Below are 14,706 nucleotides of genomic sequence, written 5' to 3' on the forward strand. Positions count from 1 at the left end.
TTAGACATTAGGAAAAACTTCCTAACTGTCCGGGTAGTTAAGCATTCGAGGTTTTAAAGAACAGGATAGACAAACATCTGTCAGGGATGATCTAAATAATACTTAGTCCTGCCTCATTGCAGGGGACTGGACTAGATGACCTACTGAGTCCCTTCCAGTCCTACAGTTCTATGATTCTATGAATATTCTCTAGATTAGGTACTGCAAGCAATAAAAATATTTTGCATATTATTGATCTGTTTCTATATTTATCAGCTTGCAGGATTATTTTCACTAGCCAAACCTAACCAAATGCAAAGGACAACATTTTGTGAGTATAGTAATATACAGGAATTCTAGATTATAGGTTGATAGCAACATAAAATTATAGCAGGTCCCTAACTAGGGGTTTTTTTGTTTTTGTTTTTTGTAATTACTTATAGGTTAAAAGAATCAGATTTTTTTTAAAAAAGCCATTGTTCTTACTAAGAACATGCCAGATCACTAAAACTGAATTTTTATTTTTAAAATATAATTTACTCCCCAAAATGTATGCTGCTTGATTATCTTTAATGTTTCTTAAATTGGCCAATGAAAATAGGTGAGGCAGTTTCAGTATGGTTTGCATTCCATTTCTAGTCAGTTTCACGTCTCAGTTTTTAGCAGAATGTTGTGATCACAACAACACTGAAAAGAACCCTTTTTGTTGGAATTAAAAACAATTTTCATGTCAACATTGTTGTTCTTGATCTTGAGTTTTATACAAAGTTTATTTTTACAAAATCTAAATTTGGGGCTAAAATTTGATTCACTGTCCCTTTCATTTATTATCCAATACTGGAGCTAAATCCTGCTGTCCTTGCACAGACAACATTCCCATTGAAGTCAACGGAAATTTTGCCCAAGTGAGGACTACAAGATAGGGTTCATATACAGTATATTTAGAACATATTGTATGTGTAGCTTTAAAGAAAATCTGCTTTAGAGAAGTGAAAAAACGAATAGCCCTAGGAAAATTTTAACAAATATTAACACTTATAACAGTTAATTTATAGACATCAACTGAAATAATAGCTTTTCTGAGAACAAAATCTAGCTCTTACTATTTTCATTTATTCATTCTTTTGAGGCTTGTTGCAAAATAACTCATATGCATGGATGTACAATCTATGCTTCAGTAAAGTTATTCATTTCTGTGATATGTTGGAAACTATTGTATGCAATGTTGTAAAAGCTTCCCAGCTTTCTCTGCACTGCTTATTGCACTCACCCATCTGAGATGAATCTCACTTATAATGTTCCTCCTTCCTTTTGTTGGTGAACAATTCAGTACCTTCCAGCTGAAGAATTTGTAAGTCTTGCACAGTCTCTCAGATACTTGAAAATTCCCCCTCAGTCCCCGAGGGGCAGGAGCATTTAGTCCCTGCTTCCTTCCCTACAGATGACTCCATTATCTCTCCGTTTCATTCTTGTGCTTGGTTCCTATTTGCAAGCCTTTGTGTAATTAAGATCATGGTGCTTGGTTCCACAGCTTAAATACACCCCAACATAGCCAAATACAATACATAAAAAGCACTATATCCAGAACTCCCTACTATCCAGTAAAGGATCAATTAAATTGATAATTGGAGGATTCTCCAGGACCATTCAAGTTTATTCACTGTAACTGTTGTTGGGATGCCACCACCCTACCCTACCCTCCTGGTTACATCTGGGTAAGCAAGATTTTACAGTAATGGGATTTAAAAGCATAGTACCTTTAAATACCCAGACACTCTCCCAGTAGGGTGATCAGACAGCAAGTGTGAAAAATCGGGATGGGGTGAGGGGTAATAGGAGCCTATATAAGAAAAAGACCCAAAAATCAGGACTGTCCGTATAAAATTGGGATATCTGGTCACCCTATTATTATATCTGGTCCCAGGGTTATTTATCTCTCCCCTCTGTTCATGGACAATTTATTCAGATTCTCTGTTCCCTTGAAAGGGTCCTGTGGTCCCCTTCTTTAATTTCCTCTGGAATTCCCTTTTCTCTGCTCATGTAGAGCCCAGTCCTGCTACTATTATGGAAATAATTCCAGTAAAACCAATGGGAATCCTCACACGAGTACAGTCTATAGGATCAGACCCTGAATTTGCCAGCCTCAGAGTATTCTCCCTCCTTTCTGGCTCAGTTACACTCACTAACTTCTAGCTGACACTCCAACTTCAAACAAAACTTGCAGCTCAGACCCTTCATCAGAACTTTGCTTTCATACACCAACCACTCGAAGAATAAAGTGTTTGTCTCTTCTGCGTCCATATTTTAGGATTTTTTTTAAAAGTTAGAATTACTGAAAATATCCATTATTGACTCAACTGTAAGTACATAAAGGTCCAAATTCTGAATTCAGTTATATCCATGGAAGTCTGGACTAATGCCAACGAAGTCAGGGTCAAATTATATAGTCCTTAATCGAACAATACTCCTACTGAAGTCAATTAAGGACGACAGAATTTGGCCCAATGGATTTAATACAGATTTACTCAGTGTTACCAAAATGGCCCAGGATGTTTAACAAACAGGTAGTCTTGACTGAATGAGATTAACACAGTATACTTAACTGGCCCTTAATAGCACAGAACCTACTTGTCTGAAAGATTCCCTTTGCCACTCTGCCACAGAGAGAGGAGGCAGCTGCTCTCAATGTGGGTCGCCTCAACCTTGAAATTTGCTCTGATCCTTATTCCCATCTGAAATTGTCCCTGTTTTACAAAAATCAGCCTTTAAATAATATTACAAAGGCTCATTTCTTTTCCCAAGCTGCCAGGTGCTGGGAGAACTCTGGTGGGAGTTTGTAAAGATCTTAAACATGTTTGCAACTGCTACGTTATAATATATGCTTGTTATCAGTTGAACAGGGTGTTACTGGAGTAGTCTATTATTATAACTTTTCAAAATGTGTCCAGGAGCAATTAGAGCAAAGCACAGGTGCAGCTTAGTATGGAGTGCATGAATCAAAATAAACTCAAAAGAATGGCAACAGCAGCGTGATTGACACCACTCTAATGACAGTGACAAGAAGTCCCACCTCTCTGATTTGTTAAAGTTAAATTCTGGCCTTGGACATGCATATGTAGCTGCCTCAGAAACCAATGGGAGCCACATGTGCATGTCTGAGGGGAATTTGCCCGGATGATCTTTAAATCAATGTTGCTAGAATTAGGAAGCCTTTTTAAACACAGGTCTCAGAATAGCAGCCGTGTTAGTCTGTATCCGCAAAAAGAACAGGAGTACTTGTGGCACCTTAGGGCACGTCTTCACTACCCACCGAATTGGCGGGTAGCAATCAATCTATTGGGGATCGACTTATCGCGTCTAGTGAAGACGCGATAAAATCAATCCCTGGTGGCTCTTCCGTCAACTTCGGAAATCCACCGTGGCAAGAGGCGGAAGCGGAGTCGACGGCGGCGCGGCAGCAGTCGACTCACTGCCGTCCTCACAGCCAGGTAAGTCAACCTAAAATACCCCACTTCAGCTACGCTATTCACATAGCTGAAGTTGCGTATCTTAGGTCGACCCCCTCTGTAGTGTAGACCTAGCCTTAGAGACTAACAAATTTATTTGAGCATAAGCTTTCGTGGGCTACAGCCCACTTCATTGGATGCATAGAATGGAACATATAGTGAGGAGATATATATACACACACATACAGAGAACATTAAAAGGTGGGAGTTGTCCTACCAACTCTAAGAGGCTAATTAATTAAGAGAAAAAAACTTTTGTAGTCATAATCAAGATAGCCCATTACAGACAGTTTGACAAGAGATGTGAGAATACTTAACATGGGGAAATAGATTCAGTGTGTGTAATGGCTCAGCCATTCCCAGTCTCTATTCAAGCCTAAGTTGATAGTGTCTAATTTGCATATTAATTCAAGTTCAGCGGTTTTAAACACACTAACAACAAAACCAAATGTGGACCATGTTGCATGCCTTGTTCATAACCCAGAAGCCATTGTGGAAAGGAAATCTAGACCCACCATTTAAGAATTCAAGGATTCCAATCCAAGTACGTACACACTTCAAAACACAATTAAACACCAAGTCAATTCAAAGTGAAATGTTTATTAAAATAAAACTAAAACAAGTCTACAGCACCTCAGCAAGCTACTACAGTAGGTGTTTGTTATACATCCATTCCACTAAACTGACAAACATACAACAGCCTGGAAACAAGGAGCCATTATGTAACATATACCTCACCTCATTCTACCCATGTGAAAATAAACCAAACCTCTCACTGATTCATTGCATTTCTTCAATAACCTCCTACCCCTAATTTCACAGAAAACTAGTTTTACTTTATAGAATGTATAATGAGTGATTACACTCCAAATTATGTTTTTCTGAGCCCACAACACAGAGATTTCTCCATTCTTCGGGGGGGAGAAGGAAAAGGCGGGGGCGGGAGGGAAATCATGGCAAATTTAAAGAAATGTAACTATCAAACAAAAATCAAGCAAGCTTGTCCCACTGCTAAAGAATATTTCTTCTAAGGAATCCGTGAAAGACCAGCATAGAAGCAGTTTTCAGATTTGATGCTTCAGCTGATGTACTTCTGTGGAAAATACACCTTTTCAGATGGTTCAATTGAACACCTCTGTTGAAGTAATAGTACATGTAACCAATTATGCAGACTATATTGAGTTTACTTTTGACTGCATCTATACATTTTAAAAAATATCCTGAAATATTTATTGGCTGCATGGTAATTATATTTATAGATTACACATGATAGGCTAAATTAATCTCTTTTGGCCAGAAACAGAAAGCAGAAAAAAACAAGGGAAAAAAATATTCTGCATGTGACTTTTTTCCTAATATGCTTTACTCTATTGAAACCTTTCACATGCAGAGGTGTGCTGTAAAGTGACGTATGGAGAAATGCACTGGTGGTGAAGTTGTCAGTTCAGTGTGGTGCTGGGACTGGATGTGAGAATATGACCTGGTACTAGTGATGGTGTAAGTGAAAGAAATTGGAAAGGTGCAGAAGCTGGGAAGAGATCAGGAGTGCAAGTAGGTGCTGATGCAAGGTGTGGAACGCAAGATTGGAGAGAAACAGCACTGGTACTTTCTTTAAGATCAGCCTGCAATCCAAAGTGGCTGGATGTTTATTAAAAAATCAGCAGTGACCGAGTTAATGTTGACCTTTACATTGCCATCATTAGAATTCAGAGTTACTGCGCTACTGAGATCAATGGGAGCACAGCAGTGGAATTTTTCATACACAGCTGTTGATAAGAGGACATAACAAAAGTGGGGGTCATACATGATCCCACTACAGATTTCAGCCTCTGAATAGGGAACTCAAGTAGAAGGAAATGTATGGGGGGAAAGGTAACAGAAGACTATCTGAAACAAGGAGTATAAATAAGTCCAAAAGATGGTTAGTTTTTTTTCCTAGCAAATGAGGAGGAGACTGCAGCATGGGGAAAAACTATGATGGTGGAATTGGAATTAAAAGAAAAGAAAAAAGAAAAGGTCTGTTAGTCAAGACTGGTCTTTATCTGTCCCTAAATATTCTGATGTCACATTAGATGGCAGCTCAAATGAAGTTTCAGATTTATTTTTACAATGCACCTACAACATTAATATCTTAATGGCAATACAAGAAGCAATACAACAGAGACAACAACAAAGCGTTTACAATTAATCCAGATAATAGCTTATTTATATAATATTTTTAAACTTTAACACGTTTAGATAAACTATACAAGTTTACTATGGTCTGTGATCTGCTTTTCAGTCTCCAGAGTTTGCCTAGATTAGGAAAAGATGTCAACATTAGATCAGGGTTCGTTAACACACATTAGCCAATCCCATCCTAACCCCAGTTTTTCTTCAATTTGCTGTGTTTTTGCTCTGTATGCAACATTAGGAATATAAAGAAGCCACATAAATGACTGCATTTAATAACTATAAGGAAACAAGGCTTAGCTACATACATACATACATATATTATATCTACACACTATACCTACACACATACTGCATGTGCACACTGTGGCTCTGGTAGAATCTAGTGACTTCTGCAATAGAAGACAGGGAGACCCACTAGAGGGCTTCTAAACTACTAACCATTCCCTACATACCATACTATAGACTAAAGTAATACCAATTCTCAGTTTAGTTCAGATGGAGCCTAGATAATACTGGGCTATTTTTACCCCTCCCTTGAGTTTTCCTCTGAAAATGGAAAATAAAGGCCTTGGTTCCTAGGTTGCACAGTAAATGCCTGATCCAAGGCCCATCAAAGTCAGTGAGATCCTTTCCACTGATGTCAGAGTCTTTTGGATCTGGCCATAAAAGTAGTTTCTTAGTGAAAAAAAGAAAAAGATTTAACATATGTGTGCATACTATGACATACAAAATGTGTAATGTTTGATGGAGCTTTTAAATTTGTGTATCAACAAAATCCCAGAGCCCAGATGTAAAGTATTTAATTTTCATTCAGCCATTAAATTAAAACCTCTAGTTGTACAGAAAAAATACTGAGTAATTCTGAGGTAATTGGGTTGCAATACAGAACCTGAAATGAACTCAGCTGCAGTTGCAACGGGTGGTACATATCTTTCACAATGGTTCTGTTGTAGGGACTGAGGGGTTCCATTTTGTCACTCCTTCTGTAAAATATATGTATTTGAGGCCTATAGGAGGGTTAGTAAGGAGGCTACAATGTAGTCTACCTCTCCATTATTTCTCACCCAGCAGTGCACTGCAATGAATGAGCCAGTGTATAAGATCAGGGCTTGCTTGGGTTAAGGTAGCTGGCTGAATTAAATCCCGACAAGGCTAGTGGGTTGGAGGAAACAACTGACGGAAGCAAGTAGAAGAACTAGCAAGGACTATATCAGCCACACTGACTCAAGGGCGTGACCACCATTGGTAGAAGGTTATTTTGTAACACAGATCATGTTAGGACATCCAGGAGCTCCTGAGGATCTAACTATGGTTAAAAATACTGGGCTGGATCCTCAGATGTGGTGAGTAAACACTGGGCACAACTGATTGGGGAATGCCATGAAAGAGTCATTTGTCTCTCTCCAATCCTGAGGCCACTTTTCCACCACTTCCATCCCTCCTTACAGTCTAAAACAGCCTCATAGCTTGCAACCATTTCATATTCAGGTGCAGACGTTGATATCCAAGCAAGCCTCTTGCAAGAAGAAACATTGGTGTTCTGTGATCTTCACTGGTTGCCTGTTTTGTTTCCAGGTGGAATTTAAGGTGTGGACTTGAACCTATAAAACCCTAAATGATTTGAGATCTGTGGGCCACAGACACTTCCTCCCTCCTTGAGTGGTACTGCCACAGTTGCAATCAGCAAAGGCACTAAGTCTGGAGTCCCCCAATTCACATGGCTTGGGTCTACTGGTAAGGTGTTCCCCATAAGGAGTCCTTGACTCTGGAATAGCTTCCATCAGGATCTGGTGGGCCATTCTATGCATTTGTTACTCCCATCCAGATCAATGCATGTGTAACTGTTGTTCACATGCCACTGACAATATAATTGGGGCCCCGATTTATGAACCATCCACACACAATATACCCTACATTACCTCCTGGGCAGTTGGAGAGGGTAGATTGGAAGAGTGGGGAAAGCATTGTTAGATACCCAACTGTTGTTATGGCTGTAACTCAATTGCCCAGTACAGAGGAAGGATGATCTTCTGGTTATGCCACTGAACAGGGACCAAAGGATGTGGCTTCAGAAGTTCTTGGCGCCTACCATAGGCTTGCTGTACAACTTCGGACAAGTCAGTGTGAATCTCTCTGTGCCTCAGTTCCACAGCTGTGAAATAAAGATCATATTTCCCTCCCTTATAGAAGTACTGTGTGGATTATTTCCGGAATGATTGTGAAACACTTAGGCTTGGTCTACACTACCCCCCCCCAATTCGAACTAAGGTACGCAACTTCAGCTACGTGAATAACGTAGCTGAAGTCGAAGTACCTTAGTTCGAACTTACCTTGGTCCACACGCGGCAGGCAGGCTCCCCCGTCGACTCCGCGGTACTCCTCTCGCCGAGCTGGAGTACCGCAGTCGACGGCAAGCACTTCCGGGTTCGACTTATCGCGTCCAGACTAGACGCGATAAGTCGAACCCAGAACTTCGATTTCCAGCCGTCGAACTAGCTGGTAAGTGTAGCCAAGGCCTTAGATATTATGGTGATGGGGCCATATCAGTAAATAAACTAAACAAACCTTTCAGAGGCGGGGGAGGAGAATGTAATCATTTTAGCATTTATAACTAATTGTTATGAAAATGCCCAGAGCTCAGAGTGAGCACCTGAAATAAATCAGGAGCAGTATAAAAGAACAGCATAAGCATACAGGGACAAAATCAGAAAGGCTAAGGCACAAAATGAGTTATACCTAGCAAGGGACATACAAGACGATAGGAAGAGTTTTTTAAAATAAATTAGGAGCAAAAGAAAAATGAAGGAAAGTGTAGGTCCTCTATTTAGCAGGGAATGAGAGCTAATAACTGGTTTAATATCTATGGCATGACATTTTTATTTTAGTAAGGCATTTGACACAGTTCCACAGGACAATCTCATAAGCAAACTAGGGAAATGTAGTCTGGATGAAAATACTATAAAGTGGGTGAAAAACTGTACTCAAATATTTATCAATGGTTTACGGTTAAACTGGGAGGGTATATCTAGTGGGGTCCCAAAGGGGCCAGTCCTGAGTCCAGTATTATTCAGTGTTTTAATTAATGACTTGGATAAGGGAGTGGAGAGTATACTTACAAAATTTGCCCATAATCTCAAACTCGGAGGGTTTGCAAGCACTTGGAGGACAGCATTAGAATTCAAAATGACATTAGAGAATTAGTCTGAAATCAGCAAGATGAAATGTAATAAAGATAAGTGCAAAGTACTTAACTTAGGTAGTAAAAATTAAATGCATAGCTACAAAATGGAGAATAACTGCTTAGGTGGTAGTACAACTGAAAAGGATCTGGGGGTTATAGCAGATCACAAATTGAATAAGAGTGAAAAATGTGATGCAGTTGTGGAAAAGGCTAATATTTTGGGTTGTCTTAACAGGAGTGTTGTATGTAATACACAGGAGGTAATTGTCCCACTATTCGGCACTGATGAGGCCTTAGCTGCAGTACTGTGTCCAATTCTGGGCACTACACTTTAGGGAAAATGTGGATAAATTGGAGAGAGTCCAGAGGAGAGCAAAAAATAATAAAAGGTTTAGAAAACCTGACCTATTAGGAAAGGTTAAGACTAAACATGCCCAGTTTTTTGAGAAAAGATGACTAAGCAGGGACCTAATAACAATCTTCAAATATGTTAAGAGCTGTTATAAAGGACAGTGATCAGTTTTTCTCCATGTCCACTAAAGATAAAACAAGTAATGGGCCTAATCTGCATCAAGGGAGATGTAGGTTAGATATTAGGAAAAACTTGGTAACTATAAAGGCAGTTATGTTCTGGAACAGGCGTCCAAGGGAGGTTGTGGAATCCCCATTATTGGAGGTTTTTAAGAATCGGTTGGACAAACACCTGCCGGGGATGGTCTAGGTTTACTTGGTCCTGCCTCAGCACAGGGGGTGGGACTTGGTCTCCCAAGGTCTCTTCTAGCCCTACATTTCTATGATTCTATGAAAATAAAAGATATCCTGTAACACCATGGGGCCTGATTCTGCATTCCTTGCACAAAATCTCCACTAATATAAGATAGTATACCAAACTGTAAATTAAAAAACTATAAAGAGCTCATTACATGTAGAGGACAGAGATGCAGGGGATGGAGCCTAAAGGAAGAGGCAAAGCAAGATGAACTAGTTATGGTCTGATCCTAGCATCTTTACTCAGGCAAGATTCCAAATGATGGCAGAGAGTTTTGCTTGACTCAGGACTGAGCCACAAATGAGGTATTCCTAGGTAAAGCAACAAACAAAATGGAGAGGAAAAACTCAAAGTCTCTGAAAATGAGATGAATGAGGGTCATGAATTAAATTAATTTAAATCCACAGAGGTGCTACAATGGGAGTTACAAAATGAAAGACTCAACACAGGTCTGTAGGGACAGCACTGCAACGTCAGAAATGAAAAATGGTGCCATCTGAAACGTACAGGCACAATAATGTGACTAACGGAAAAAAAACGGCAGTAACACCATTAAAGAGAACGCATGCATGCACACACAAACTGTGTTAAAATAAAGCACAAGGATCATTAGAGACAACGCATTAACAGCAAAGAAATTCTGATTTAAGGCTAAATAAAGCTCTTGGGGCAGATCAGTTTGTGGAGGTGGTCATAGCTCCATAATGGAAAGCTGACATCGATGCAGCTATGACAATTTACCCCAGCTGGGGATCTACCCCCTTGTTTTGCCTCTGTATTGCATCCCTCTAGATCCTTTCTGGGAGAAAGGATGTCTCAAAACAGGTAATCCTGCGTAAAGCAATGGTTAGGCTATAGTAACAGAGTTAAATTATAGACATGACAGAAGCTGAACTCAGTTTCTTCTCAAAACAGTATTTTACATCTCGGCTGTATACAAATTTTCCTTTAGGTTACTAGAGAGAGAGAGAGAGAGAGTGAGTGTGAGTGTGTCAATTTCAGTTTGAGTCCACTAAACCTATCCATAGGTTTGTTGCATTTTCCCTAAACCTATGAATATAGGTTAGCTGGCAATAGAAGAAATTTCAATTCCAGGCACCGGGGTTTTATTAAATGAGAGCTAAACCATTAAAACGTTGGACACCTCCTAAAAAAAAATCCCCAGGAAGTTGATGCACCATCATGTTGCATCTGTGTCAAGCTTTCGGTAAACAAGCAGCAACATGAATGAAATCTGCCCAGAAAGACTGCATCTGAGCTCCAACCACGCAGTCTCTGGCCAAACCACCGCATATGAAATAAAGTTTTATTTCATTTTCGAGTGTTCAGTTACGCTTGTACCATTTCCTGTGGAAAATTGAAGCTTTGAAGTGTGTGTCTATAACTCAAGCGTTGCTGAAACCCAACCATTTTGAGAAGCCCCTAAAAAAAAAAAACAGAAAAAATAAAACAACCCCTCCTCCCCCAAACACAGGAGCCGTTCAATCAACCCATCAGTCGAGATGCCAGAAAGTTCAGTAGGGATGTCACTATAAATAATGCCCCAAAATGCCACCAAGACCCTCTTCCCACCCCCTCCCCCAACTCCATTGTGCTGGCGACAGGCTGCAGCGGAATCACACATATCCATACGGTACCGTAGCGCTGAACCCCCAAGAGAGCAACACGGGGTGTCTGACAGCTTCCCCCCCCCCCCCTCTAATGAGATCGGCCGCGCATTTTTTGTGATGCAGAAGGACCTGTTCCTCTCCCACCCAACCCTCTCTCCCCCCAGCTCTGTAGGACTGAAGCCTTAGCCCGCCGCAGACACTTGCGGCATGGTACTCCATACAGATGGCCGGGAGAGGGGGGGAGGAATTGATGCACGACGAAGGCTTTCTAGCCCCGATTTACAGTCTCCTCGTGTCCCGCTAAAATTCTGTGTTCAAGGTGAAAACGGCTTGACATTAAATGTACATGGGGTAAAAGCCGATCCGACACAATAGGGTGGAAAACACCTCCAGCTCCACCTGCAGAAGGCGCAGCAAGCGGGAGGGCAGCAGCCGGCGGGTTAATTACCAACAGCCTCACCCCCAGTGCGCAACCCTCCGGCAGGCACACTTCGCCGGCGCAAGTTGAGCCCCTCAGGGCTGCAGGATGGGGCTTAGCAACAAAGAACGTGCCCCCCACCGAACATATGTCCAGGCGGGGCCCCTTACAATGCAGAAACTGGAATGCGGTATTTATTTTGCCACTTTTAGGGGCCCCCTTCCTTGCGGGGTCCCCTCCGGTAGGAGGGCGCTGGCTACACCTCTGGGGCTTAGCTGCCCTGCAAAGCGCAGCCATCTGCGCTTCCTAGATGCGCCGGGGGAAGAGGGGGCGGCTCTCTACGCTCCCCAAGGGAGATCCTGGGAGATGCTGAGCATTTGCAGCTTCCACTCACTACAGGTGCTCAGCCCTTCCCCAGAGGGAGTCCTGGCTTCCCAGATCAGCCTTCCCGCTCCGGATGCGCAAAACTGCGGCTCCCAGGGCCTGCGCGCGAAGTGTGGGGGTCTGAGCGCAGGGAGGGGGGCGCAGCAGGGATTTTGGGTTGGCTGGCTGGCTACAGCGGATACTTCATCCAAATAAAATAAGAAAAGTGTCAAACTGCGCAACATTCGCGCGCATTTGGGACTGGGTTTCCCTGCAATACTCGCCACATACTCTGCTCCCAGCGCAAACTTTGAGGGGCACAAGAACGGCCTAGGTGGCCAGGGCCCCCCTCTCCGCTGGCATCCCAAGTGGTCACAGACTAGAACCCTCCTTCCCCTCCCGCTGCACTGACACCGAGAGGACTGCACACCGTGCCCGCCACCCACCTGCCCCTGGCCCCACAGGTGGGCACACGGGGAAGGCTGCACACCATGACCCCCTCACCCCTGGCCTCTCAGGAGGGCTCACGGGGAGGGATGCAGCCCCTAACACCTCCCCTGGTCCCCCAAGAGGGCACATGGGGAGGGGGCAGCCCCTAACACTCCACCCCCGGCCCCACAGGAGAGCACGTGGGGAGGGAGCAGCCCCTAACACCCCGGCCCCATAGGAGGGCACAGCCCGCGCACTCACCGCTGGCGTTCTTCCCGCAGATGAGGTGCTGGTAGGGCTGCAGCAAGCCCCACAGCTCCGCGTCGTTGTTGACCGTCTGCTCCAGAGCCTCCACCGTAAACTTGGGCGCTTCGCCGCCGCCGCTCTCCTTGTCCTTCTCCGCGCCAGCGGCGGCGGCCGAGCCGGAGCCGGAGCCCGAGCCCCGGTTGGGGTGCGGGTGGGCCGAGGCGCTGCCCCCCGCCATCACCCGCCCGTAGATGTCTCGGAAGAGGTTCTCCAGGCAGGCGGTCAGGTAGATGGCGGCGTGCTCGTGGATGCGCACGGCCACCCGGCTGTCCACCATCCAGCGGTAGAACTTGCCCACCGAGAAGGTGAGCCCGCAGCGGGTGGATTTGCCCCGGCTGAAGCGGTCCCCGCCGCTGCTGCTCATGTTGTAGAGGGAGAGGGCGCCCAGGGCGGCCGCCGTGCAGCTGGAGGCCAGCGTCCAGTCCAGGACGATCTCCATGGCGCTCTGGATCTCGTACTTGGTGCATTTGGCAAACCGCAGGCTCAGCCGCTGAGCCTCCTTGGCGATCCGGATCAGCGCCCGGCTGACCAAGGAGGAGAGCTTGGCCAGGGCATCTCTGGCAGGGCTAGCGGGGGTGGCCGCCGGCCCGCGGGACTCCCTATGCCGCAGCAGGAGCAGCGCCTCCACCTCCTCCAGAGTCCAAGGGACCTCCTCAAGGTCAGGCAGCAGCCTGGAGCACTGCTGCCCCGAGCAGTCCAGCACCTCGGAGTCTTCCACTAGGACCGTGTTGACAGTGTCAAAGCTGTTGTGCCTACTGTGCATGGAGTCAGCTAGATGCTGCCAGCAGTTTCCTCCATAGGGGTAAGCCGGGTGGGAATCCGAACAGCACAGGGACAAGTTGGAGGACCGGACTGAGTCCGCAGCACCACCATAACCAGAATCCAGGGTCAAATCTTCCAGCGTCCTCACCACTGTCTTACCTCGCCTTGCCATAGCTGCACTTCATGCTGCACCCGCAGGAAACCAGAGGGGGAACGGAAAGACGAGACAGAGCCCACTCGCCACTTTGTTGCGCCTTCCAAAGCCTCTTCCCGGCCCACGCACCGGCTCAGCTCCGCGGAGGGGCTCGGCAGCCCCACTCCCAGCCGGGCGGCGGAAGAACGCCGGAAAAATAAAAGTGTTTAAATGTTCCCTTCTCCCCGCCTCCAGCAGCAGCGCCGCCGCCAGCCTCCCTCGCCGATCACTGCACTGCACTAGCAGGCAGCCCTATACCGCAAAACCCAGCCAGCCAGCCGGAGGAGGGAGTGGGGAAGAGGCGGGCCTATGTAAAACAGCTCGGGAACGAGCCAATAGCGTTGGAATATGCTAATTATAGCACCCCTTCCCCCCCTTGTTTCCTCCCTATCGGCAGAAATGAGGGAGTCGAGCTTCACCCTTTGGAATTCACGGAGAATCAAGACCCAGAGCCCAGGCAGCCCCCACTGCTCTGGGCCTGTTACCAGGACCTGGGTTTTTTGTTTTTGTTGAACTTTGCTGTTGAAAAAAAAAAAAACCTCACAGGAGCCATGTAGATTCTCCAAAACAGAGGAGGGAAAGCTCCAGGACTGGGTAGTGATTTGTGTGGTTAAGAATAGCCTAAACCTCAGGCTTGTGTCCTTAGCAGGTAGTAGAAATTAGAAACCACCAGCCTAAAACGGATCCAGCAGCTGCGAATTCTTGTAAGAGTATTTTCTGCTCCAGTGGTTCCCCCGCACTGGGGCCAGGGCCCTCCCTAGCCATTTTGGTGCCCTAGGCAGCCCCCCCCCGGAGGAGGGGGCTGTGTGGGACCCAGGCCTCCGCGAATTGGGCTGGGTCGCTCCACTTCCTGCCGCCCGGTGCGTGCAGAGCAGCCAGTCCGACCCCGCACTCAGGGGGCGGTGGGAAGTACAGTGACCCGGCCCCAGGCCGCTCCGCTCTGCTTCCCTGGCTCCCAGCCTTGGGGGGGCGGGGGAGAAACCACCCCCCGCACTCACCTGTCGGCGCGGCTGGG

General features: G+C 45.1%; 1 protein-coding gene across 2 annotated transcripts in view; it reads right to left on the minus strand.

The window, feature by feature from the left end:
• Positions 1-14,168, minus strand: part of BTBD11 (BTB domain containing 11) — a 281,768-nt gene extending 267,600 nt beyond the window's left edge. For both annotated transcript variants that reach the window (XM_034778075.1, XM_034778064.1), the window contains exon 1: positions 12,692-14,168. In XM_034778075.1, the coding sequence (XP_034633966.1) occupies positions 12,692-13,670 (979 nt within the window). In that variant the 5' untranslated portion in view covers positions 13,671-14,168. The remainder of the gene's footprint in view (positions 1-12,691) is intronic.
• Positions 14,169-14,706: the final 538 nt, after the last annotated feature.

This window comes from Trachemys scripta, chromosome 1, assembly GCF_013100865.1.
Source record: "Trachemys scripta elegans isolate TJP31775 chromosome 1, CAS_Tse_1.0, whole genome shotgun sequence".
Classification (NCBI taxonomy): Eukaryota; Metazoa; Chordata; order Testudines; family Emydidae; genus Trachemys; species Trachemys scripta.